Raw genomic sequence first — 27219 nt, 5'->3', positions numbered from 1 at the left:
CTCCCTGCCCTTCATTATCTGTGGTCCTTGGGTGTGGGTTGTGGCCTGTTCCCTACTCAGTGCCCTTCCAGGCTGGAGTTCTGGCTCCAGGGCCCTAGAACTGAGCCCCTGCGGTGGCAGCAGGAAGCAAGCTCCCTTGTGCTAGGGGGTGGGAACCTTTACAAAGGACCATCAAGGGGGGTGGGTCCTAACTTGCACCTCTAAAGGCTAGGGTAGAACTCCCCTTTGAGTTTCTGGGACCAAAAGCCCGAATGATGACCTTGAAATGCAGCCCAATGTTACCCACTACATCAGGGAGCAAAAGTCACCACAAAACAGGTGTTGCAATAGTGAGGAGGGGGGGGTGCCATCAAGCTCACAAAAGTTGTCTCTGGTTCTCAGAGGTAGGTGGAATAACTAGCCCCCTTAGCTGGGGAGCTTTATGGTGCAGTTAACAGTTCAGAGAAGGTGGTGGTTTTGAAAACAGCCCCCTACCCCACCTTTGGAAGACACTTGGTGATTTACCCTCCAAAGATGACAATCCCCAAGCATGCTGTGGAGCAGGATGCTGGCCCACCCAGCACAGAGGAGTCAGGACTGACGCCGTAACATGAACAAAATTCACTGCCAATGGACAGACCCTACAGGACAGAGACCTGCCCCTCTGGGTTTCCACGACTTAAATCTTTAGGGGAGATTTTCTGGTGGGTTCGAACCTGATTCTGGTTAGCCGTTCAAGGTATAGCCCACCTCTCCGTGGGACCTCTTTCCACAGCAACTAGCTAGCTATTGGACGGGGACTCTTGTGAAGGCTGACCGTAACCTGGTGCGCTCTGTAGACCAGGGCGCATGCTTTCTGAGCCGTGCTACGCCTAATACTAGGCACATCCTCGGTGGAAGCGCTATTCAAAGAGCGGATCTGTGCAGCTGGGGGTGCGTGATGCGCAAGAAGTGCTGGGTTCAGGGGTCTGGAGGCCTCAGTACAGAGATGGGGTATGAAACAGGGGGTCCAGCTTTCCTTTGGAGAAGTTACAAAACGGACTGATCAGCACTGACTCCACCGCTTCCCTGTTTTGTTTTCCTGGAAGAGGCATGTCAAGGAGGAAGTGACTGGCATTTTGTTTTGCTAGCTCAGCACAAACTCCTGCTTTGGTGGTCAAGCATGTGTTTTGGGGGACCGGTGACCACACAGGGTGGAGTCCAGCCAGAGAATTGCGCAGGAAGCCCAGTGAAGACTAGAGACCAGGGTAAAGGTTTTCCCCTCAACGTAGAGCCATCTAGTGGAGAGCATGGGAGTTACAGTCCTTAAAAAAATGGTGGGGTGGTCTTCAACTCCTGGCAGAGCAGAACTGCACCTCCGGATTCCCCAGGCTGTGACTCTTTACAGAAGCAGAAAGCCTTATCTTCTTCGCAGCGGCTGGTGGATTCCAACTGCCAATCATACGGGCAGCAGCCCAATGTGAAATCGACGCCAGCGGGACTCCTTACAGCCCTGAAAGCAGGCTCTAAATTGCACAGGATCCAATAGGATACACAGAACACGTGCACACGGCGCGTGATAATCCAAAGGTCTGCGGTTCGATCCCACCTGGAGGCTCCTTGGGAGATCTGCTTCTGTAAAACTCACAGCCTTGGAAACACCTTGGGACAGGTCTACCCCGTCCTGTGGGGTCGCGACGAGTCAGAAGGCACCGTGCTATGGAAGCACTGAATTGAAATAGAAAGCGCAGTCTTTGGGGTCCTCCTTCCTGTGAATCGTGTCTAAGAGCTAGAGCCAAATTTCTGTCAATTTTGAGTCAATTCCCAGCTAAGCAAGACAAAGAAATAACCTCTGAGATTTGGAAGTTATCCACTTAGCAGGTTGAGGTGGGTAGGTAATCAAAATCCAAGAAGAGGCAGGGGTCAAGGGGTGCCACGCCTCCATGTTGGACCAGACCTGAGATTCTTAAATATAGGTGTATTTCTTTTTTCATCTCTAGACACACTCCAGTCATACCCCTTCTGCCCTCCTCCTCCCAATTATAAACCGAGCAGTGCGCCTGACACTGCACACATCCCAGGGCCCCCCTCCCTGTTCCTGAAGCCAGGAGGCAGGGCGCAGCGCCTGTGTATTAAGAGCCATGAGGTCAATGTGGGAACCCAGTGGCGGGCTCCCTTCTAGATCAGGGTCAGGGGACCAGGATGCAGCATAGTGGTGAAGGTTCTAGATTCAGCAGCCGGGACCTAGAACCCAGTGGTTTCATGGTGGGAGTTGGCCATTCGGGCTTTAGCATCGGTGGAGTTTCCCTGGGCAGTGGGGGTGGGGTGGGGAGCAGGGCCTAGTCCCAAAAAAGGTCTACATCAAGTCCTTCGGCTCTCCAGGAAGAATGGAGAGCCATGTGGTTCCAGCACTTCATGCCTCGCCAAAGTGGGGGGGCGATGGGAGCTGGGTGGGCACTGGTCCAGGCCCGCAGGAGTGGATATAAGAGATTTCCCACCCCTTACCACTTACCAGGCCAAACAGGGCACACAGCCTGGGCGGGGTTGGAGTACACACCAGAGCGCACCCCCTCCTGGAGCCCAGGTTTGGGGGTTGAAACGGAGGACCTGCATTCCATTTAGTCGCCTAAAGGCTCAGGACTTGATTGTTCCATGCACAGGACACCACGCGGCGCCCCCTCCCTCCCTCCCAGGCCTGGCGATATACAAGCTGCAAAGGGCTTTAGATAGCCCAGCCTGGAAGGCAAACAGGACCTGGGGGCCCCACGGGGGTAAGGGGCAGGTCCTGGCCTCTGGGACCCTGGCCAGGCCTGGGGGACTCCAGGGCACAGAGGCTGCACCTGGACCCCGAGAAAGGCACGGTGTTGTCCACTCTGGAGTGTGGGGGCTCCTAGTGGGTGGCAGGAGGGGCTGGAGTGTATGCGGGGGCAGGGAGCGGAGCCCTTGGGAGGTGTGGGGCAGGGGGAGGGAGTGAAGTGGGAGGGCGGGCTTAATTGCGCTCCTCGCCCAGGGAGCTGGCAGGGCTGAGGGGCTCGCTGGGGCTGCTGAGCGAGCTGGAGGGCGCGGTGTCTACCGAGCTGCTGCGCTTGCTCCCAGGGGTGGCCGGGCAGGAGGCGCGGCGGGGCCACTCCGGGGCGCGGATGTTGCGCCGGTCCTTGGCGGCCTCCACGTCCTCATCATAGCGTTCGCCGTCCTCTTCCGGTGGCTCCTCCTGGGGCTCCTCTTCGTCCTCACTCTGGTGGGGGCTGGAGTGCCGTGACAGCGAGGGCGACGGGGGCACCGAGGCCGGCCGTGGGTAGCGGTAGCCCTGGGCCTGCGCACAGGAGGTAAGGGGGCCGGGGCGGGATAGTTGTGTGTGTGTGTACAGAGACCACACTGTGAGCCAAGAGGCCCTGCCGGAGAGGCTTGCCCAGGCATCCAACACTATGACGCCCCCAGACCGCTACTGCAAGATGGGGGGGGGGTCCCCCTCTCACCCCAGACCTTGAGCTCCCAGCCCCCCCAGCAACCGAGTTCACTCACCGCTTCCGCCTCATGGGGTTCGTAGGTGAAGTGATCCGGGAAGGCTTTGGCCAGGGCCATATGGCGTGCGGACATATAGTACTTGGGGGGGGAGGAGACAAGGAGAGGAGGGCTCAGGAGAGGCGTGGGGCCCGTTTCCAGGGGGTCTTGGCTCCACCTCTTCCCGGATGATTAGATTGCACCTCTGGTTTGCTCCTATGCAAATAACCTCAGGCCCCACCTTTATGCAGATGAACCCTGGTGGCTAGAGGTTGGTTACCCCTTGGACTGCAAGGTCAGCAGCTCTTAACCACCAGTCACTCCAAGGGAACAAGGTGGGGATTTCTATTCCCATAAAGAATGACCCCAAGGGCACATGAGGGAGGGGGGAAAGGGGAGAGAGGGGGAAAAAAAAGAGGACCTGATGCAAGGGGCTTAAGTGGAGATTAAATGCCTTGAGAATGATTGGGGCAGGGAATGTATGGATGTGCTTTATATAACTGATGTATGTATATGTATGGATTGTGATAAGAGTTGTATGAGTCCCTAATAAAATGTAAAAAAAGAAAAGAGAAAAAAATAATTAGGGCAAAGACTGTAAAAAAAAAGAATGACCCTGTCAGAAACCCCCAGGGCCCGTTCAGCCCTGTCCTATAGTCACTGTGAGTCACCAGTTTGCCCTGTGGTGAGGGGGGGAAAAACGGGACAATCTACTTTGGTGAAGATGGCAGCCTAATAAACCCGAAGGGGCAGATTGGTGGGGTCTTCTACCAAATTAAAACTCGCTGCCAATGAATCAATTCTGACTCATAGCGACCCTAGAAGACAAAGTAGAACTGCCCCCAAGGGCTTCTGAGATGTAAACCTATACTGGAGCAGATAGCCTCATCTTTCTGGTGAGGAGAAGCGAGTGGTTTCGAACTACAGACCTTGCCCATTAGAAGTTCAATACTCTAACTCACTGAGTCACCCAGCTCCTTTCTGCAGGGTCCTGCAGGGTCACTAAGAGAGAATCCACTCCCATGGCTGTAGGTTTGGTGGGTTGGCTTGTTCATTTACATACCAGGTGCCGTCTGCAGGAGCCTCCTCGCAGAGACGGAATTCCCAAAGTACCTCATGTATCACCAAACCCAACGCACTAACCTGGAGCCCCTTCTGACTGAGAGTAACTATGGGACAAAGCAGAAGGGCCACAGGGTTTCTAAAGGGGTCATCTTTTCGGAGACAGATGGCCACGCCTTTCTCCTGGGGAGCGATTGGTGGCATCAAACCCCAGTACACCAATAGCCTGGCAACCAGGGCCCCATCTCTGGCCACACCCCGTACGCTAATGAGAAGGCCTCCCCAACCAATGGAGGTCTGCCTGCAGGAGCTGGGTGATGCGCTTTTTAACGGGGCCGCTGGGGTGCAGGGTGCGCGCCCTACCCGGCCTAGGTATTTCCAATCCAGCAGGTCTGAGAGGCGCTCGGTGCGATTCCGCTGGATGATGCGCTGCCGCCGGCTCTGCTGGCAGAAGCTGTAGAGGAAGGAGGTGAGCTGCGAGCAGGAATCGTCCAAGCTGCGGAAGCGCCGGTCCAGAATGTAGATGCCTACGGGGGCCGGGACCGGTGGGGATGCTCAGAGGGGATGGACAGGGATAGGGGGGGGCTGGCTCTTCCAGAGGGCCGAGCATCCAGGCTGCCTTCCCCTCCTCTTCTCCCCAGTTTACCCCCTGGAGTCTGAGCTCTGGGTGGCCCTTTCCCAAGCCTGGGGTACTGACCGTAAGCTGAGGGGTCAGCGATGTGCTCTTCCATGAAGCAGCCAAAGCCGGACAGGTTGGTGGAAATACTGGGGATGCCCATGACGGTGCACTCGGCTGCAGGGAGGAGTGAGAGAGACCCCCTTAGCTCTCCCTTCCCCACCCCCAGGACAACCCGGAGGCGGCAGACTGTTAGCAGGGGTTGGGCTGTGGCCTGGAAGATCTGATTGATTCCCACGGGTGGTGCCGGTGGAGAGAGGGGAAGGCAGTCGGCTCCGTGGAAGACGGACAGTTTCAGAAGCCCAGCCGGGCAGTTCTACCTCTGTCCCTATGGGTCACCATCATGCAGACCACGGCGGCGGGTTGGGGGTTTGATTTCTTCCCCTAGGGCGTTAGGCTTAATAAAAACTCCATCCCGGCTGTTTACAGAGTGCCCGTATTGGACAGGCTAGAACTGCCTCTGTGGGACTGCAACACCGCAGAGCGGCTCGTGGTTTTGAATGACCTTGTGGTTTGCTGGCAACCCGATGTGTACCCACTGTGCCCCTACCGGGGCTTCCCCAGCCTTAGTAAGTGACAGGGCAGCAGCCAGCAGCAGGACGGTACCGACTTCGGTTTACAAACAGATGAAAAGTAGTTTGGTTGAAAAAAAGTGCTAGGGGACAAATCAGCCAGGGTACAGTGGAGCACAAGGGAAACACACATCATTCCTCTAGTTCTTTAATGTTACCCCCACCCCCACCCCACTATCATGACCCCAGTCCTCTCTGACACATCCGGCTAGACCGGAGCATGTACACTGGTACAGATGAGCGCTCAGGACACACGGAATCCAGGGCAGATAAACCCCTCAGGAGCAATAATGGGACTATCGATACCATGAGGGTAGGGGAAGGTGGGGGGCGAAGAGGGACTGATCACAATGATCCTAACCCTAGTCCCATCCCAGGGGGATGAACAACAGAGACAGAGACGTGGGTGAAGGGAGACAGTGGATGGTGTGGTGTAAGATATGAAAACAGGGGAGCGGGGAGGAAGGGGGAGGGAAAACAGGAAAATGAGCTGATTCCAGGAACCCAAGCAGAAGGTGAATTTTGAGGATGAGGGCAATGAATATATAAAGGTGCTTTACTCAACTGATGTTATGCATGGATTATGGTAAGAGTTGTATGAGCCCCAATAAAATGATTTTTTTAAAAGATATGAAAAAAATTAAAATTAAAAAGATATGAAAACTAATCATTTTAATTTATCAAGGAGTCATGAGGGTGGGAGGGGGTAGGGAGGTGAAAAATGAGAGCTGATACCAAGGGCTCAAGTAGAAAGGAAGTGTTTTGAAAACGATGATGGCAACCTATGTACAAATGTGCTTGATAGAATGGATGCATGGATTGTGATAAGAGCTGTACAAGCCCCCAATAAAACACGTGAGGATGGGTTGGCTGAATTGCACTGGGAAAACGTGCCCCCAACGAGGAAAACGTGAAGGGAGGCGGGCTGGACTCTGAGCACGTGGCCCTGGACAGCGGAGGTCATGGAATGGCTCCCTGGGTGACTTCCCAGCATGCCACTGTGCATCTGACTGCTGGGAGGGAGCAGAGCTAAGTAGAGTTGCCCTGAGCGGATGGGGGGGTGTCTAATGGCAAAACCCGGGCCCCCACCTCAGGGTGTGTGTGCGGTGTGTGTGTGTGTGTGTGTGTGTGTGTGTCCTTCCCAAAACAGACCACCAGCAGTTCCATCTTCCCAGGTGGATTCGAACCCGCCACTTTTTTGCAAGTGGTGGCGCACCACCCAGGAAGGAGAGGTTCACCTGTGGATGGGTTTGGGGAAAATCGGCCGTGGACCCTAACCTGACGCCGGGCTAGCTGAGCATCACCGGAGCTTCCTGGCCCAGGCATGGACCGCTGCTCCCTCCTACCAACTTAGCAAGGGGCCCATGGTCAGTCGGTCGCTGACTGCCCCTGTCAATTCCACTTCCGCCTCACAATGACCCCATGTGACAAAGAAGTGCCCCACCGGGTTTTCCAGACTGTTCTAATGAAGATGAGGAGCCCGGGTGGTGCCGTGGCAGCTAAGGCACTCGGCAGCCCATAGGATCGAGAGGTGGCAGTTGGTTTCGGGAATGCGGGCAGCCTTGGAGACTCTGTGCTTCCAGGACTCCCATGAGTTGGAAGGGACCAGTGGGCAAAATCTGTATGGGAACGGACCGCCGGGTCTTTCTCCCGTGGAGCTGCTGGGTGAGGGTTCGAACCGCTGACCTTCCAATTTTGCACAGGAGCCTGGGATTCAGCTGAGCTGAGCCCATGTGGCTGCCCACCCTTCCACCCACTTCCCAGCCACCTCCCACTGGCACTGGCCTCACTCACCTGGCGTGTAGCCCCAAGGCTCGTAGTAAGAGGGGAAGACCCCTAGATGGCAGCCTCGGACAAACTCCTCGTAGTCCACTGGCAGCAGAGGGCTGGTGGAGGAGAGGAACTCGGGGTGGAAAATCACCTGGAGAGCAGAGACACAGGCTCAGCGCTCCGCTCGGAGGGCTCAGCACAGCCTACGAGAGGCTGGCATCCCTGTCAAAGCTCACTTGGTCGGTCAGTCAGCCTGGGCAGGGCCGGGCTTTGAACCCCAGTCTCTGTGCCTCAGACAGCCAGGGTTTATTTATTTCCTTGTATATCGGACTTAATGTGGGTGGTGCTGGTGGGGTTGAGGTTATACACCAAGTTGATATATGGATCCTTTTTTGTTTGTTTTTCATATATATGGATTTTTTAAAATATATGTGGATTCTTATAAGAGTTGTAAGAGCCCCCAGTAAAAAGATCTTTTAATTAGGAAAAAAAACAAAAAAACAAACCAAACCCACGGCCACTGAGTCTATCCTTGCTCTCATCGGGCAGGGCAGGGCTGCCTCTGTGGGTTTCCCTGACCCTCGATGGGAATAGAAAGCCTCATCTTTCTCCCGGGGAGTGGCCGGTGGTTTCGAACCAAATGCGTCCATCACTCCGTCACTACCAGGGAGCCCAGAATACGCACGGCTTTGAAAAGTGAAAGAAAGAAAAGGAGGGAAAGAATTGGATGCCAAATAAATGTCGTTGTCCATACCCTAAAAGACTACCCAACAAAATGTACTGAAATCCCGGCTTCCACCTGGGCCGTCAGCACAGAGGGCCTCCGTGTTGTACGGCTAACTAGTCTCACCTCCTTCCCGGCATCAGTCCTCAGTCACTGCTATGGATGCTCCACCCCCTAAGCTCCCCAGCCAGTCTTTCAGGCTCTGCTCTCCATTGGATCCCACTGACTTTAAGAGACTGTCAGTTCTAGGTGGGCATTCCTTACCAGATGAGCTACAGGGCCGGCTGTTTTTGTTTGTTTTTAAATCAACGTCCGGGGATATTTTTTATTTAAAAATGGAAAGATGCACTTGAGGCAGTCAGTTCTGGAGAATTTGGAGCTCTGTTCTACATTTCCACCCCCCTTTGATCAGACGCCATCTGCGGAATTGTTTTCACAATGTCCCACAATGGTGGCCGGGCCGGGCACCCTCTAGTCGTTCTAGTCTCCTTGGCAAAGAAGGTGGTCTCTGCACCGTCACACATTCTGGGTCCTCTTCCCGTTCGAAGCTCTTCTTCTCCTTCTGTGGTGCCCGGCGAAGAGAGACCACTTGATGAACTGGGGGGTGGGTGGGGAGTTTGAGGCCTGCTGTCTGCCACTTCCAGCCATGCCCAACCGGCCCCTGGCCAGAGAGATCTTACCTTGACCCTGTCGGCACTGCTATTGAAGAGGCCGATTCGGCGGATGGTAGTCAGGATAGGGTCCGATGAGTCATCCAGCATGTTGTGGGTACACACTGGGGGGAAGGACTGCCTCTGTGGGGGCCGCAGGGGAGGTGAATGTTAGGGAAGGGACAGAGGGCTCCCTACCCCCCATGAACTGGCTGACTAGGTTGGAGGCCAGGAGTCCAAGAGGACCACCATTCCCACCATGGGCAGTAAGATCAACGGGTTGATGGGAGTTGTAGTTTCCTTGGCACATCTGTAGGAAGTTTTGTTTTGGCTTTTTAACCTCAGTCCATTACTGACCTAAGGTCCTAAAAGAAGGGGAGGGATTCCTAGAGCTTTGAGACAAAGTTGTAGTATTAGCAGACCCCCCCACCCTGGCGGTGGGAGTTCTAACTACTTAATTCTGTCCTCTCAGTTCTGTCATTAGAAAGAGGAAAAAGAACTACAACTCCTAGAATTCCATGGGGCCAAGGCTGCCACCATGGCAGCAAGTTCCTGAGACTTCTGGGAGTTGTAGTTTTCTTATGAGAACCCTGGTTCTCGGCAATTCCTGCTTTTCCATAGTCTCAATTCTGTAATTCCCATTACCCCCATCCCAAGAGTTTTTGAAGCCAGGCAGAGCTTGAGATAGGAAATCCAAGGGGCTTGAGATAGGAAACCCACACGGTTTCCAATGGCTGGTTTCTTTGAAAGAGATCACCAGTGGACCCAAACCTTCAACCTTTCAGGTAGGAATGAATTCTTTTTACACCTTGCTTGTGTCTCCGGGTTTCCATTCTCCAGCCACTGGCTCAACAGCCCTGACCACAGGAATGACAGGCCCTCAACCATCAAGCGTTAAAGAATCCTACTCCCAGAAGCCTCTGGGGTAAGGAGGGCGGCTCCCAGTGGCTGCTGGGCTTTGTCCTTCTAACTGTGTGGCTTGGGTGGAGTTTTCTCTCTAGAGTTTTCCATCCACTCAATTCCTAGGATTTAAAGAACCATCACCCTCACGGTTGTCTGTGGTTAAGGCAGCCAACGGGGTAGGAAACACCAAAGGTTGCATGGATTTTTCGATGTTCTTGTTTCCAAAGAACACTGGTGCAACAAAACTCCAACTCCCAGAAGTCTCCCAGGGCAGCGGTCTCTGAAACTGGTAGGCCGCAAGGCCCAAAGGCAGCTGGGAATTACAGTTCTCCTTTTGTGTCTGTCCTAACTTCCTTGAAAGGCCTGTCCCCTTTAGTCCACTGATCCCAGGGACCCAGAGAACCCGAAACAAAACACTCCTAGTGGGCTCTGTGATCAAACGAACCCCAGAACGCAGGCTTCCCCCAGGGGTTTTGGGAATCAATCGGAAGGTCTACCAAAGTCAGCTCCCACCTTTCCCGTGGCTTTATATTGACCCTCCAATCAGGGCCGCCCAATTAAGCAGTGCTCCGAGGGGCTTCTGGGGACAAAGGCCGCCTCGGAACTGCCTGCCATCTCTCCACTGCGTGGTCTCCACTCTACCTGCGTGGCGAAGATGGCTCTCTTCATGATGGTGAAGTCCTCCTTGTCCAACATCTTGCTCATGTCCGGGAGGCTCCCCCTGCAGCGCGGGTTGGGGAATGCATCTTGGAGTAAGGTGAGGAGAGGAGTGGGGGTGGGGGTGGGTCCCAAGTGAGCACTGGGCTGAAGGCGGGGGTAGGGGGTCACTCACACCAGCAAGGACTCATAAAGTTTCCTCCCGAATTTCTCCTTCACTGTGTTGGCCGTGTCCCTGGGAGGAACAGAACCACAGCGTCACCCACCCAGACAACCACCTGCCGTTGAGCACTGGGGGAAAACCCACGCCTGAGCGGGGAAGCCCAGACCTAGAGAACAGAGATCTCCTGACCCTCGACCCTCACCCCAATCCCCACTAGGGTCCAGCCCCCAGAGGGGTCAGATGGCTGTCCCTCTCTGACTCCAATGACTCATCCGGCAGACAGGGACCAGTAAAAATTAGAAATCGACCTCAGAGGTTTGTGGCCGGGATGGAAAGGACACGGTGGCAAGCACACCGCATGCTTTCCAGAAATGTCAGCTATTCTTAGGCCCCCGCAGTAGCCCAGGCGGTGCTGAGGCTAAGCCCCCTGTAGGGGGTGAAAAAGGGCAGAGAAAGTTCTGGGAGACATCTGGGTGAGGCTGGCTGAAGAACATCACCTTAGGTCCCCGTGGCCACTGCTCTGCGTGTGACACCCCCCCCCCCCGAGGCTCTGGCCTCCTTTCCCACCCAATCTCTTCCTTGGCTGGTTCGGCTCTGGCTACTCGTGTCTCCTTGCTGTTTTTCCAACAGGTGGTCATGCTATTGCACTGGCCAGGAACTGAACCCAGGTCTCGCGCAGGGAGAATGGGACTGGTACCCCAGTGCCACCCCACTGCCTTGCCCAACGACTGGTAGTCACCGGACGGTGCAGGAGGGAGTAGGTGTCATGTGTGAGATCTCGCCCAGCTTGCGATCAGAGGGCACAGTCCTCCGCTCTGCCCACCCCCCCCCCCCAGTGATTTCTCAATGAGCTCCTTCCCCTCCTGCAGGTGTGGACAGCAAGGGGCGCCGTGCTGTCACTTAGTGGGGGCAGGATTGTCACGTGAAAGATGATCAGTGACACCAGGTGTGACCTTGGGCACAGGCGGCAGGGCAGAGGGGGAGCTGGGCTGGAATCCTGGGCTGCGGAGGGCTACTGACCAAAGCTGCTTGCGGACGGCCTGGCCCTTGAGGGTCTCCACGTTGAAATTGTTGGTCCGAGCGGGCATGATGAAGAAGGTGACCACCGTCTGCTCACTGCCGTTCACCTGGGGCGTGGGGGCAGAGGAAGGTCAGCATCATGGGGGACGGTGGGGAAGCCCACGTACTCCTTCCCTGGCTGGGCCTCTTCCCATGAAAATTCCCATGAACAATTCTGGGACAGCAGCATCACGGTTATTTATGTCTTCCTCCCACAGTGGGACACCGGGCTTCCCCCGGGTCTTTGTGCCATCCTGCCCCATGAATATCCTTCCTCGCCCCTCCTGGTCTCTGTCATCTCCTGCCATGCACTGTGCACATGCAGGGGGCCTAAGAATTAGTGTCCGAGTCCCCAGAGAATAAGATGGGATATGCACGCACAGGGTGCCCGCCGCTGGCTGTGAGGACACACAGACTATGGCACGCGCGTACACACACAGTGGAATATCCGACAAGAAGGACAGACGGATCCATAAAAACCCCTTGGGACGCAGATGACCCTGGAGGAGGGCATCACGCAGGGGACAATGGGTCCATCTGCCAAAGGACGCCTGTGGCATGAGACCACACTTGGGAAGAGTCAGGAAATCAAATATTAAAAAAAAAAAAAAATTTTTTTTTAAAAATTAAAAAAAAAAAAAGTCAGGAAACCATCTTACAGGGAGAAAAAAACGTTTCTGGGTGGATACCAGGCGGTGCAGGTGGGGTGGGGGAGGGGTAAATCACTAAGTAAAGAACTCACTGCCATGCAGTCTGTCCTGAATCACAGCCACCCTCTAGGACAAAGCAGAACGGCCCGTGTGGGTTTCTGATGGCCACTCTCTACAGGAGTAGAAAGCCTTGTCTTTCTCCCATGGAGGGACTGCTTGCTGGTGGTTTCAAACTGCTGACCTTGCAGGGAGCAGCCCAATGGGTACCCACTACACCAAACAAACAAACAAGCAACAACCAACTCCCAGCCAAGGAGTCCACGCCAACTCATCACGACCCTATAGGACGGGGTAGAACTACCCCTGTGGGTTTCTGAGACTGTCATTCTTCCTGGGAGTAGAAAGCCTCTTCTTTCTCTCGCAGAGCGGCTGGTGGTTTCAAACTGCTGGCCTTGTGATTAGGGGCCCGGCGTATAACCCACTGGGAAAGGCACTCTTCAACGAGGGGTGTGGGGATGGGGCGGCAACCAACAGGACCGGTTGTGGGAAACGGAAGGATTTCTCCCAAGTTGTCTCCCCGACATATATGCCTAACATACATGCTTGCGAATGACTATACTAGATCAGGGGTCATTCTCCCCAAGAGCTATCAGCCATCTAGAGCAAGCAGACACCGCTGTTTATTCCACAAGTAGGGCCCACTCCCTTCTGATAAGGGTAGTAGTTGTCTGTTTCCTTGCAGGAGACCCCAGAGAGGTCAAACCTGCCCAAGGAAGACCAAGGTTAGGCCGCCACCATGAATCTAGGGTCTGCTCTTCTTATCACAGGTGTACCTCTAGTTCCTCCCCTTCCTGTCACGTGTACAGCCCTAGCTCATCCCCTTCCTGTTACACCTACGTCCATTGTACATCCCCTTCCTGTGATGTGTATGCCTATTGTACTGCCCCTTCCTGTGACGTGTGGTTACCTGTAATCAAACCCTCTGAAGGAGATATAACCCGTGGTTAGCAATAAGCGGGGTCCTCTAGCCTCCTGCCCGGTCTACACCCCACCTCGCCTCTGCCCACGCTGTGCGTGTACCTGGCTGGTAAGATCATGGCCATCCAAGAGGTGAGCATGCTACCGTGAAATGGTCTGACTCCATTATTTCTCTCTCTCATGTTCTTGATGACTTTATTGATAATATATATATATATATATATATATACACACACACACACCCCTCAACCGTACAATTGTGCCTATTGAACCCGTGATTAGTAGTGGGGGGCTGGCCCCCTTCCAACCACAACCAGTGGCAAAGGAAGGCCCTGGAAGGGACACAAGAAACTGATAGCATCAAAGGTCACTCGTATTGACACACGCCCCTGCAGGGACAGGGCCCACAGCCAACAGCTCCGGGTCGACACAGACATGGCCGAGCCTGCTGAACGGATGCGGGAGGCCAATGTGAGTCCGCCCAAGAGACCATCTGATTCGGCGGAGGAAATGGAGAGAGAAGAATCAGGAGCTGCAGAAAGCTAGCTCCTCTGAGGGGGCGGAAAAAGAGAACTTAATCAACGTGATTGAGGAATGATAAAACCAAAAGCCGTTTCTCTTGCACAAACGATACCCCCAGTGACTCTGATCTGGGGAGAGGGCGTATGTGAGATAAGAATGAACAGAAGGCATGGTTGCCTTGGGTTCCGCAGAGCTTCTAACATAGTGATCCTTAAGACTATAAACAACTTTATGGGCTGCCTAGGAAAACCTAAAACAAGAGGGACCGATTCCCAGAAAGATGGTTTGCCAAAACCAACTCAAGAAGAAATGGAGACTGAGGACTACCTGTGTAGGTCACAAATGCGTAACTTGATACTGCAGCAATAAATAAAGGAAGAAGAAACGGAAAGCCCAGAAACACCTCTCGGGGCGAGCCAACCAATGACTCATCGACTCACAAAAGCAAAGCGAAACAGGCCCGGACAGTGGAACAAGCAACTCTCACTCACACAAAACGTTGCAGCAAGCTTCCACAAAGCGGGGAGGGAAGCTCCTCGATTTATTTTTCTGTATCAAGCCTACTTGTACAGAGGTTGCCACATTCTTCCCTAAACACTTCCGTTCTATGGAGCCCTTGGGGTCAGCTCCTCTTTGCCCCCACCGCTCGTGACTCCTCGCTGAATTATAAATGATTATTTTGAGTCGATGTGCTGCCCAAGGGCGCGCATAAATTATTACTACATTCATAGCTTACATATGTAGCCCCACGGTTTCTGTGGGCTGTCCCCCTGAGGGTGTGTGTGGGTGTGGTTATGTGTCAATCATTGCGATCGGTTCCCCCTTCCTCCCTCCTCTCCCCACCTCTAGCGTTCTCACACCAGCCTCTCCCCGCAGGGTCTGTACGCACACCCTACTTCTGTGCAGTCTGTGACAAAGGGCCACGGGGGGCTCAGCCCAAGAGGAGACAGTGCTGACAGCGGCTGGTGCCAGAAGTGACAAAGCCGTGGCGGAGTGGACAGCTGGCTGGCCGGCCGACCTCCACCTCACAGGAACTGGTGGAGGGTGGATCCTGGTTCTTCCTCCGCCACCAGTTTACGCTAATTCCTGACACTACCTGCCACCCTCTCTCTGAGACTTCTCTCCCCACCCTGTTACATCAGGCACCTCCTGCCCTCCTGGCAGCCCCTGGCTGGTGTGGGGGGGTGACTTACTCTGAGCAGGTAGTTGAGTCTGGCCAGGGCCTCCAGGAAGACATCAGCCCCCTTGTTGGAGAACTCATAGCGACCAGCGATGAAGAAGTACAAGGTCTTGTCCAAGTTGAAGTCCAGGTGCCTGAAGAAGAAGCCAGGCAGAATGAGGCCCAGTTACCTCCCCTGCTGCCCCAGGGTCTCAGAAGTACTAATCCGGAGGTTACTGGGGGGCAGAGACCATCCCCGACGTGGTGCAGACACATCGTGGTGTCTGTTGAGATGTCTGGTGCTTTTCTCAGAAGGAAGTGGTTTCCTTGAATACCCAACCCATGGGGTCTGTCAGTCCAGAACTTAGGAGGCTGGGTCCCCGCTCTCTCCCAGGCCCCTCCCATCTCAGACCCAGGACGCTGGGCCCCCAGCCCCCTTCGTACCCATAGAAATGGCCGCGCACAAACTCCTGGATTCGAGCCTTGCTCTGGGCATGCAGGTTCTGGAATTCGTGCATGGCCGAGAATTTCTTCACGTTCAGTCCGTTGGGCGTCACGATATCTGGGGTGCGGGGAGGAAGGTCCCGTGCTTCATTCCTCCATCTATTCATCCATCTCAAGGGGGTTGAGTGGATCAATGGGGGAATGGGGAGTGGGGAGGGGAGACCTTCCTCTTGTAGCGTCTTTGTTTTTAAAACTCTTCTGCCAGGTCCTCTTTGTGACTCCCGCTACCCACCCATGTCAATGCTTCTATTCCAGCGGGTCTCAACCTATGGGTCACGACCCTTTGGGGGGGTCGAAAGACCCTTTCACAGGGGTCGCCCAATTCATCACAGTAGCAAAATGACAGTGATGAAGTAGCAACGAACATAATTTTATGGTTAGGGGGTCACCATCACATGAGGAATTGTATTAAAGGGGTACAGCATCAGGAAGGTTGAGAACCGCTGGTCTAGTCCATCCTGAGCGGGGGACGATGAAAGATCTCTAAAACCATGCTTCTCCCAGGATATACCATCTGCCTCTAAGCCTCTTTCAAAGGAGTCAGTCGCTTCCTCTCTTGACGTCAATGAAAAAACAAACAAAAAACCCACAATTCCCATCAGCTCTTAAAGCAAAGTCTCAGGAACATTAGAGCCTTCTGGGAACTGTAGTTAAAAACAAGAGTCCACCTGAGTCTCCATGCCCTTTTTCAAAAGATCGATCTCAACAGTGACCGATGACAACAGATGCCATTTTGTAAAATGGTTACCAGAGAAACTGCCCCGCCCATCAGCTTTCTGTGTATATAACCAGTCTGTTTCCTGTCCCCGGGTGTGGAAGTTGTATCGGAACTCCTTATGGTAAAAACATCGAGGGTGGCCTTGGTACTGGCCAGGGCATTTTCAATCTCCTCAATGGCAGTGAAGGTTGGTCAAGGATCAAGGCAGAGAAAGGACTTGGGGCGCATTTGCAGTCCAGGGTTTGGGAAGAATAGGGACTACGTCATGGGGTGCCGGAAGAACAAGCACACCAGTCTGGCAGGAAGTCAAGCCAGAATGTTCCTCAGAAGAAACATGGTTGGATTGTCTGGCTTACTTTGGCTACTTCCTCCGGAAGGGCACATTCTCTGAAGGACGTCATGCTTATGAAAGCAGAGTCAGCCTCTGCACCCCCCCCAACACCCCCCAAAAGGAAATAAAAAAGAGGAAGTCTCTCAAAGGGAAGGATGGACAGAGGAGGTGCCAAAAGAGCTCAATACAACCAACGACTCATCCAGAGGACCACGCTGAACAGGGCAGCCCAGCCCTCTATTACACGAAAGCTGTTGGGACCTGGAGCTGGCTCAACTGGCCATGGTCTCCGCTGAGACAGTGGGCTACCTCCCTCCTGTCTGGGGACCCTAGTCTGGGTCCTACCTGGCTTCCTCTTGAGCAGGTGCTGGGCCTCGATGGCGGTGATCTGGGACACGGTGGTGAAGACGTGGGCACAGTGGGCAGCAGCCCTCTCCATGCAGTAGCGGTGATAGATCTGGCGCTCCCCTGCTTCTTTGTCCACGTTGAACTGGGTGGGAAGGGAGCACTGGTCAGGTTGGGGGGACCGAGGAAGGGAAGTCTAGGGGCAGGGCAGCAGACTCCAGGGTCCCAGAGAAGGTAGTAGCTGGCAAGGAGTCTCCGGAATTTGAAGGAGCAAGTGGGGACAGGAGACCACAACTCCTGGGTCTAAGGGAGGAAAGGGCTGGAGGCTGGAACTCCTGTTTGGTGCAGAAGGTGGGGTTAGGGACCAGAACTCTTGGATCTGAGGGAGGAAGGGGCTAGGGATTGGCATTGCGGAGTCTGAGGGAGGAGGAGGCAGGGTGGTAGTGTCTGGACTCCTGAGACTGAGGAAAGAAGGGGTTAGGGACCTGGACTCCTGGGCCTGGAGATTTTCACTGTTGGGTCTGAGGGAGGAAGAGGGCTGGAGGTCAGGACTCCTGGTCTGAGGGAGGAGGAGGGCTGGGGGTCAGGACTCCTGGTCTGGAGAAGGAGAAGGGTTGGGGGGTCAGAACTCCTGGTCTGGAGGAGGAGGGCTGGGGGTCAGGACTCCTGGTCTGAGGGAGGAGGAGGGCTGGGGGTCAGGACTCCTGGTCTGAGGGAGGAGGAGGGCTGGGGGTCAGGACTCCTGGTCTGAGGGAGGAGGGCTGGGGGTCAGGACTCCTGGTCTGAGGGAGGAGGGTTGGGGGTCAGGACTCCTGGTCTGAGGGAGGATGAGGGCTGGGGGTCAGGACTCCTGGTCTGAGGGAGAAGGAGGGCTGGGGGTCAGGACTCCTGGTCTGAGGGAGGAGGGGCTGGGGGTCAGGACTCCTGGTCTGAGGGAGGAGGGCTGGGGGTCAGGACTCCTGATCTGAAGGAGGAGGAGGGCTGGGGGTCAGGACTCCTGGTCTGAGGGAGGAGGAGGGCTGGGGGTCAGGACTCCTGGTCTGAGGGAGGAGGGCTGGGGGGGTCAGGGCTCCGGGGTCTCAGGAGGAGATACAGCGTGCCCCCCTTGGGCCTACCAGTGTGTGTGGGAATCATTAGCTGCTGTCTCACCTCCACTTCCCCCCACCCACAGCCCGGCCTTCCTCTTCCCAGCTCACGTTCTCCAGGTTGTTGTAGAAGTCCACCGCGCCCGCACACAGGTAACGCCCCAGCAGCGTGGCGTGGGTGGTGAAGATGGTAGCCACGGGCAGCCGCCGCGCCCGGCACAGGCAGAGCCCGACGCCCGCCAGCCACTCATGAAAGTGTGCAACCACGTGCGGCTTCTCCTCGTCACTCTGAGCCAGGAACTGTGGGGACACGAGGACGGGGGACACCGTGTCTCCCTGCACGCTGTCCACCCCCAGCGCGGACAACAGAGCGGGGGAGAAAGGTGCACCCATCGGGGCTACCAGGTGGAGCGGGGAGCCGCCCACTGCGAGGAGGTCCCCATAGAACCCCTGTAAGGCCCCCCTTAGATGAGACACCCCCCCCCACTTGACCTGATGGGACCTCGCGCTCCTTTTAGGGGAAGCCGTCTAAGATCCGGTAGGCAGGTCTGCGTGGGAAAGACGGACCTTTGGGTGACGACAGCCCCCTACCCCACCCCCCAAGTCCTGGGCACAATTCTGTGACAGCCGGCATCGAGAAACAAGATTGACCTGCTCTGCGCAGGCAACACTGGGCAAAGGACTACAACTCCCAGAATGCCCTAGGAGCGGCCACTTCGAGGGCCCGGGCTGCATGTCCGTCTGTCTTCCGTTTATTGGAACGTATCCGGGCAGATGGAGTTTCTAGGCTGTTTTACGCACCCTAGAAGGGAGGAAGGATTCCAATCGTGGACTGGAGGCTGAGGGGGGTGTTTTCAGACCCCCCCGGAAGTCCCCTCTGAGCTCAGTGCACGCAAACTACAACCCCCAGCATGCCCTGCAGCACGGCCGGCTGTCACATGACTTCCGGTGTGTCGTCCTGGGACCGTGCACTGCTGCAGCCACTGGGTCAAGGCCAATCATTTCTGTCTTCTTTGTCGCCTTGTCGCCGACGCTCGATTTTATGACCCGGTCCTTCACGATAATCCAAAATTCCGAGAGGAAGTCGCCCGTCTCCTTGCTTCTAACGAGCTGTCTGGTGGTACAGCTTCCAAGACAGATTTTCAAAGAAATTTCCCCACAGTCCATGATATGCCTATTTAATGATTCCTTACCAACCTCCTAATTCAAAAGCCTCGATTCTTCGTCAGTCTTCCTTACCCATTGTTCCCCCCCTCCCCGCCCCCCACACACACTCTCAAAAGTTTTCTGGGCACGTAATTCACAATGCAGTTTCATCACACCAAGAAGAGCTGCAAACACTTTCCCATCCATTCTAAACATGTTCTTCCTTCTTTCCTGTTATCCGTTGGCTTTTTGGTTGGTTGGTTTTAAAGAACCATTTTACAGCGGTCTGTGCATCAGCTGTCCAAAGCACTACCGTCGTTTGACTTCTTGTCTGCTGCTGCCACGGATGTTGACAGTGGATCCAACGAAGCCGAAGGGCGTCCTTGACCACGCGGACATTTCTCTCTGTTGTCTGGTGACGCTGTGTTGAATTATGTCACAGCCGGTGGCGAGAATTTTGGTTTTCGTCGTATTTAGCTGTAATCCTTATAAGGTCACGAAAGGCTCAAGAATCCATACAATTGGAAGTCTGGTGGGAATGAGGTTGAGGGTGGGGGGGTTTCAAACTCAGAGGAAAGAAGCTAGTCTTCCGGATGTCCATGCCCTCCAAGGTCAAAGCTAAGCCTAAAATGACCAGACCTACAACTCCCAGAATGCCCTGGGGGAGGGACGGTCACCCAACCAACCTCCGGCCCAGGGGTTGATGGGAGTTTCGTTTCTGGGCAGAGATGGAAAGGCGTGAGATGGATGGGCAGTGGGGCCTACCTCACCCAGGAACCAGGTGGTGAGGAAGCCAAAGAGGACGGCGTCGTTGGCCTCCCGGTCGTACCAGGGCACCCCGATGTTGCAGGTGTCCCACAGCTCCCCCTTCCAGCGTTCCAGCGCCCAGGCTGAGGCCCCCACGTCCAGGAGCACCACCAGGGGGCCCCCCTCGATCAGCCAGCGTCCAAAATAAACCTGGGGAGACCCACAGAGTTTCAGGGCTTGTGTCACTCCAGACCACCCATGTGTGTGCCCCTCTCATGCGCTGTCTGATGTCTGCCCCTGCTGCCAGCCTCCGTCTTTCCCTTTGTTTCCATATCTGCTGCTACTTCTGATGCTGTGGCCCTATTTCTCCCCGCCTGCCTCACTTCTCTTATTAGCTGCTAGTGCTTCCCACTGGAATCTTTCCCATCCCAGGAGCAACCTCCTCCCCACTTCTTGGTTTTGCTTCTCTCCCGGCTACCCGTTTCTCTTCACAGGAGCCTCTTTCCCAAGTCCTGTCGCCCTGACCCCCAACTCTCCCCAAGAGCTCTCCTGCACCAGTGGGTTACGTGTGGGACTGCTAGCCGCGAGACCAGCAGTTCAAAACCACCAGCCGCTCCACGGGAGAAAGATGGGGCTTTCTACTCCTGTCAAGACTTACAGCCCAAGCAATAAATGATATATAATTGATCAAGGATGCACGAGGGTGGGGGAGGGAAGGGAAAAAGAGCTGATGATACCAAAATAGAAAGACTATGGATTAGAAATGGCAATGGCAAGATATGTACAAGTGTGCTTGATACTACTGAATGATGGGTTGTGATATTAGATTTGTAAGAGCCCTCCAATAAATTAATATTTTATATATATATGAAATATATATACACACACACACATATATATATGTATACACACACGCACACACAGCCTCAGAAACCCAGCAGGGCAGTTCTATCCTGGCCTATGGAGTTGGCTGTAAGTCAGAATTGATTAATGCCAGGGGGAAATCGTTTCTCCTAAAGCCCTGGGGTGGTGGGCATAATTGTCTCCTGAAGGCTGGGTGTTTGAGTCCCCGTAGAGGGTCCTCAGAAGAAAGGCCTGGCAAGCTACCTCTAAAAAGGCAACCACTGGGAACTCCAGGGATAGAGCTCTACTCTGGGGCCAGGGCTCCCCAGAAGGGCAGACTCAGGAGGCACAGGTTTGTTTTTCATTCACCATCTCTCCCACCCACTGTCAAGTTTCTCAGCTTGCTGCCGCACTTCTCTTGCCTACCTCTTGAATGATGAAGCCCTGGTTTGGTGCTTGGCCTATGCAGTGGGCTGCTGGGCACAAGGCAGGCAGTTCAAAACCACCACCCGCTCCTCGGGAGCGAAAGGCGAGGCTTTCTATTGCTGTGAAGAGTCTCAGCCTCAGAAGTCCCCGGGCGCAGGTCTATTCTGCTTCTGTGAGCACCGACTCGATGGCAGTGAAAACGGTTTGACTTGCTCTGGAGTAGATGCTGTGTGGTTCTGCATTGGGCTGCCAACCGCAAGGTCAGCAGTTCGAGACCACCATCCGTTTTGTGGCAGAAAGATGAGGCTGTTTGCTCACATAAAGACTAACAGTCCCTTGGACTATTTATAGGCTCTTCCATTTTTGTAAGTGGCTTTTTTTTTAAGGAGGCTTAATTATTTGTCATTTAAAAATCAATTTCCAAATGACTTTCCTGGCAAAAGGGGAATTAATTATTTAGCTTAGGACATCGTTCTAGTGGCTTTCTTTTTGTCATTGTTATTTTTTTTTGGTTGTGGTTATTGGTTTGTTGGTTTTGACTTCCTTTGTTGTTTTATTTGGCTGTGCCTGGTTTTTGCGCTTATTAACGTCTCTGCATGTCTATCTGGATAAGATAGGCGGATAAACAATTCTGAGATGAAAAAGAACAAGAGCAATGGCTCTGGGGGGATACGGGAGAAGGGGAGGTGAGAGAAAGGAAAAGGGGGTTAACTAACCAACCCAGGAACAAGGGAATGACAAGTGAACTACCATCAATGGAAGGAAGGTTGTAGAATGCCTAGTGGGGCTTAATCAAAGGCAACGTAGCAGCGAGGAATTACTAAACCTGAATGAAGGTCAAACATGATGGTGGAACTAGAGGAAAGTAAAAGGAAATAGAGGAAAGAACCAGGAGGCAAGGGACATTTATAGAGGCCGAAATACAGGTATGTACATACATAAATGCATCTATAATGAGGGGGGAATAGAACTATGTACTTATATCTATATGTTAAGAATTAAGGTTGCAGATGGACATTGGGCCTTGACTCAATTACTCCCTCAACACAAGAACACTTTGTTCTAACAATCCGGCATTCCATGATGCTCACCTTCCCAACATGATGGCTAAAGACAAAATGGGTGTAGAAGCAAATGTGGTGAAGAAAGCTGATGCCCGGCTATGAAAAGATATAGCATCTGGGGTCTTAAAAGCTTGAAGATAAACAAGCAGTCATCTAACTCAGAAGCAACAAAGCCCACATGGAAGAAGCACACCAGCCTGTGTGATCATGAAGTGTCAATGGGATCAGGTATCAGGCATCCAAGATGCAGAACAAATCCAAACCCAAGGTGAATGGGGAGGTGGAGGGAGTGGAGACCCAATGCCCATCTGTAGACAATTGGACATCCCCTCACAGAGAGGTCACAGAGAGGAGATGAGCCAGCCAGGGTGCAGTATAGCACTGCTGAAACACAACTTTCCTCTAGTTCTTTGGTGTTTCCTTCACGCACTATCATGACCTCAATTCTACCTTACAAATCGGGATTAGACCAGAACATGCACACTGCTACAGATAAGAGGCGGAAACACAGGGAATCCAGGATAGATAAACCCTCAGGGCCAATGAGAGTAGAGATACCAGCAGAATTAAGGGAGGGTGGGGGTCAAAAAGGGGAATCAATCACAAGGATCAACTATAACCCCCTCCCAGGGGAATGAATAATGCAAAAGTGGATGACAGAGGACAATGTAAAATATGGAAATAATAATCTATAACTTATCAAGGGTTCATAAGGCAGGGTGGGGCAGGGAGGGAGGGGCAAGAAATGGGGAGCTGATATCAGGGGCTCAGGTAGGAAGAGAATGCTTTGAAAATGATGATGGCGGCATATGTGCAAATGTGCTTGACACACTGGAGGAATGTACGGATTGTGATAAGAGATGTAAGAGTCCCCAATAAATTAAAAAGAAGAAAAAAAGACAGTCTCAGAAATGCTCAGCAACAGTTCTGCCCTGTCCCCCCCTCCCACCCACCGTCAATTCTGTTACTAGTGTCTTCTCCTGTACCGTCCTTGCGGCCACATTTCCTTTGCCCACCCCCAGCAGCCTTGATCAGCTATGACTCACCTTCTGCTTCTTCCCACACACAGGCCCATTTTGCTACCTCCGGCCATTATAATGAGCCTGAAGTGGCCAGTTTGTGGCCCAGGGCTGTGGGTGTCTTCCTGCCAGGTTTCTAATCCTGGTCATCTCATCTCAAGCCCTGCCACTCGTCCCCGGCCTGCCGCTTCCCTCCTGAGACCATGGTGGCCTTTGCTTTGGGCCTGCTGCCACGTATAGGTCACACTCCTCCAGAACCTGGCCTTTCCCTGCCTCCTGGGGGGGGGGGTAGCCTGACCCCAGGGCCCCTCCCCCTTCCAGCTGTTGGTTCTTTTCCTGGGCAGAGGGGGTGGAGTCTGGGGTGCGGTAGGGGGGTGTCTATTCTTAGGCCCCCAGCACGTGGAAAGCAGCTGCCCTGGAAGAGGGATGGGGCTGCCCTAGGGTCCCTTAGGGACGCAGTCTGGGCTGATTGGACCAGGAACCCCGTGCCAAACTGGGGAATGGGGATGAATGAAGGGAGGCATGGCTGTATTTGGCTCTCCCTGACCCTGTTCCGGTCTGTGTCTCCGTCTAGTCCTCCTATCTCAGGGGCGGTCCTGGAACGTTCTTTCTGGGTGCATCCCACAGTACACACCCCTGCTGGGGTTCTGGGCCTCTCCCCTCGTGCTCGTGAACCCCCGATGTCACCTCTCTGTCCATCCTACCTCTCCCGCTCCTTGAAGATCGGAGACTGTCTCTGAAAACAAACATCTTCTCAACTGCTTACTCTAGCCCCAGGGGCCCTGCCATCACTTCTTGGGACGCCCTGGCTTCTGTCCATCCGTCCATCCCAGCTTGCCAGCTTGGTTGTTTACAGAGAGGTTGCTGCTGCTGGTACTGCTAGCAATAAAAATACCCACTTCCAGGAAGTCCATTCCAACTGCTAGTCTCCTAGATAAGCGTTCTGGGGCGGTAAAATCTGCCCTGGAGCAGAGTTTCATTGTATGCCCTGGAGGCAGCTCCTGGGTTGGAACTCATGACCTTGCAGTTAGCAGCCCACAGCACCCCCCCACCCCACCCCTGGGCCGCCTAATGATAATAGCCAGGGTAATAAAAGCTCACGGGACCTCAAATGTGGTGCCAGCAATTTGGCTCTTTATGAGGTTCGGTCACCCTCCCAGCGGGCCTCTGAAGTAGATGCCCCTGGCAGGGCCATTAGCCACGTTCATGGTCAGGTAGCAGAAGAGCGGAATTGGAACTTCAGGCTCCAAGATCGAGGCTCCTGTCCACCTGTCTGATGTCGGTGGCCTCTGGCTGTCCAGGAAGGACTCGCTCGCACTCTCTCCCCCTCTGACATCATGGCCTCTTGGCTGCATCTCTCAGTCTGTCCAGTACCCACAGTCCCTCGGGTGTTCCTGTACCTGCCTGTCCATCAACCTGCCTGGGAACATTCCGGCTCATCCTGGGCCCCTGTCCCTCCCTCCTTGGTGCTGTCTAAGCCCTGCCCCTTCTCTGATCCCTGCATACCCCTCTCCCTGACTGGGGGGGCCACCACCCAACCCCCCCAACCCAACCTCCCCCCCACCCCCCCAACCCAACCTCCCCCCCCCACCCTTCTCGGAGAGACCATGGCCCACCTTGCAGCCTTTGCTGTTCATGGAATCCAGGGTCCTCTTCAGGGCCGGGGTGGGGGGTTCGAGCAGCTCCACCTGGGTCCTCACTCCCTGCTCGGTGTACGGCCCCACCAGGAAGTAGTTGTCACCCCATTCATCCCCTGTCACCTTGGCCTTCGTCTGCAGCACCGTGTAGATGCCACCCACTGTGGGTCCAAGACTGTGAGGGCAGGCGCCAGCCCACCCGGGACAGAGTGGGGTATGGGGACATGGGGGAGGGGGGAGGACCTGCACCCCGGGGGCCAGAGAAGAGGAGACTGGAAGGCCAGATTCCTGGGTCAGAGGAAGGAAGAGCCCGGGTTGGGGGGGCACTGACTCCTGGGTTTTATGGAGGAAGGGGTTTGGGGGTCCAGAGGGGGGGCTGGAGACCCAAAGGAACTCCCAGTTCTGAAAAGAAGGGGCTGGCTACTGAGGTGGAGGAAGGAGGGTTTTCCTGGCTTTGAGAGGACTTCTGGGGCGGAGAGGGGAGCCTGAACTACCAGGTGTGAGGGAGGGTGGGGCTGGGAGCCTGGGCTCTAAAGTCCTAGGGATGATGGAGATAAGGGCCTAGCCTCTTGCATCTCCAGGTGTTAGGACTTCAGGGATCTGAAGGCCTCCAGGATGTGGGTTTTTTGGAACTCCCAGGTCAGGAACTGGGTTTAAATTCTCAGGACGCTCCAGGGAGAGTCCCTCTTCCGGGCTCATCAGTCCAAGAGAAGCATGAATTGTCACACCCCACCCGCTAGGGAGCTAGTGTGACCTGTCTCCCAGTCTCCTTTCCCCCACTGGGGATCCAGGCACCGAAGGTCTAGCCCTTGGCCCTGACTTCATCCCAGACCCAGAGACCTGGCAGCCTCGGACTCCGTGTTCCCCGGATCCCTCCCATGGTGGGAGACCCCTCAGTCCCTCAAGACCTAGGCAGCCCCCTCCTCAATTTGGAGGAGCCTGCCCTCCCAGTTCCTAAGACTCCAGCCCCAGCTTTCTCCACACCCAAGAAGCTCTGGATGGAGAAATCCAAGCCCCCAGCCACTCCCATCCCAGGGCCCAGCCCCTGCCCAACTTAGGACTTCCCCACCGCCCCCAGTGGCAGTACGCATGTGCCCAGGCCCCAGGCCTCACTACTCCCAAGAACCCTCTGCACTGGACCCCAGGCCCCCACCACTCTCCCACCCTTGGACGTGAGAACTTGGCGACTCGGTTCTCAAGCGGCCAATTCCCCAGATGCGTCCGCCAAAATTCAGGCACCTTCCCAGCTACACAGCTCAGTCCCTCCCCTTCTGGTACTCAGGGGGTCTGAAACGCCCCCCCCCACTCACAAGTCCCTTTCCCACCCGACTCCCCATCCCCGTTCAGGTCTCTCAGACCCAACCCTTTCGAAACCTAGAGGCTTGGTCCTACAGCCTCTTCGCATCTAGCAATCAAGCGAACCAACTCTCCTCCCAAGGCCCAGGAGGAACACCCCAGCCTTTCCCCAAGGGCACAGGAGTCAAAGGATCCTTGCCCAGTACCCGGGAGTCACGTCACCCCTAACTCCGGCCCCCATTCGCGGCTGCTCTTCCCGTGGAGGGGCCCCCTCCCCCCACCTCCCTGGAGCCGGGTGCGCTCACCCTTGTTGGCCACCTCCCAGGCCACTTCGAAGAGCACCGTGTTCTCCAGGTCAAACTCATCCTCCCAATCCTCCAGTCCTGGCAGGGAGGACATGGACAAACTGCGGCTGAGTGGCATAGCTCGCGTGGGAAGGGGACTCCGGGGGCCACAGGTGGGGGCCCCGGAGGTGTCCGAGAAAGGAACCGAGCAGGACGCAGGGCTCCGGTAACCGGTGTCCTACGGGAAGCTTGCAATACTTTTGGCTTCCTATTGCATGACCGCACCCCCTCGCGCCGCAACGCTCGGACCGAGGTTGGCGGCGGCCGCAGCGTCACTGAGCACAGGGGCTCCGCTGCAATGAACGCTGGCGGCCGCCAGGAGGCGGTGCCCGCCCCCGGGCCACGCTATTGGCCCGTGTCCGGGGGCGGGGCTCCCGCGTCTCCTCATTGGTGGACCCGGTCTGGCTAGCTGGAGGCCTCCACGGGCTTAGCCGTGACATCATCGCCGGGGGCGGTGCTTAGCGCTGCGGCTAACGGGGGCGATTGGCCGCCGGGTCTGTCTGTCTGAAGTTGGACGCCCCAAAGTGAGGCGGAAGGGGCGGAGGGGCGGGGTGAAGAAAGGAGGGTGGGAAGGGAGGCGCCGGAGCGTGGGAGACGTGTGGTGGCGCTTAGTGGTGCCGAGGATTTTGCCGTCGCCTCAGAGGAGGGCTGGGTCTCCGGAGGAGGAGCCAGGAGGCGTTGGGGGCGGACCCACGAGTTCCAGACGCGCG

At 55.1% G+C, this 27219-nt stretch overlaps 1 protein-coding gene across 1 annotated transcript; it reads right to left on the bottom strand.

Annotated features, from left to right (window-relative positions):
• Positions 1-1921: 1921 nt before the first annotated feature.
• On the bottom strand, positions 1922-26790 carry GYS1 (glycogen synthase 1). Its single transcript, XM_075536287.1, has 16 exons — positions 26471-26790; positions 24849-25030; positions 19899-20090; positions 18099-18287; positions 16903-17047; positions 15449-15566; positions 15039-15159; positions 11657-11763; positions 10649-10708; positions 10459-10537; positions 8944-9057; positions 7564-7690; positions 5219-5314; positions 4885-5048; positions 3481-3561; positions 1922-3271 (listed from the first exon to the last, which is right to left on the bottom strand). The coding sequence occupies exons 1-16, from the start codon at positions 26586-26588 to the stop codon at positions 2948-2950; spliced, it is 2217 nt and encodes a 738-aa protein (XP_075392402.1). The 5' UTR covers positions 26589-26790; the 3' UTR covers positions 1922-2947.
• Positions 26791-27219: the final 429 nt, after the last annotated feature.

The sequence above is a fragment of the Tenrec ecaudatus genome, chromosome 18 (assembly GCF_050624435.1).
Source record: "Tenrec ecaudatus isolate mTenEca1 chromosome 18, mTenEca1.hap1, whole genome shotgun sequence".
Classification (NCBI taxonomy): domain Eukaryota; kingdom Metazoa; phylum Chordata; class Mammalia; order Afrosoricida; family Tenrecidae; genus Tenrec; species Tenrec ecaudatus.
This window is presented reverse-complemented; position numbering and strand designations above follow the sequence as displayed.

Excerpts from the sequence above, each read along its gene's own strand:
- GYS1 (XM_075536287.1), bottom strand. The coding sequence starts at position 26,588 with ATGCCACTCAGCCGCAGTTTGTCCATGTCCTCCCTGCCAGGACTGGAG. Across the intron at positions 3,562-4,884 it reads ATTGGAAATACCTAGGCCGG|TACTATATGTCCGCACGCCA; the intron begins GTAGGGCGCGCA and ends TCCCCCCCCAAG. Across the intron at positions 3,272-3,480 it reads AACCCCATGAGGCGGAAGCG|GCCCAGGGCTACCGCTACCC; the intron begins GTGAGTGAACTC and ends TCCTGTGCGCAG.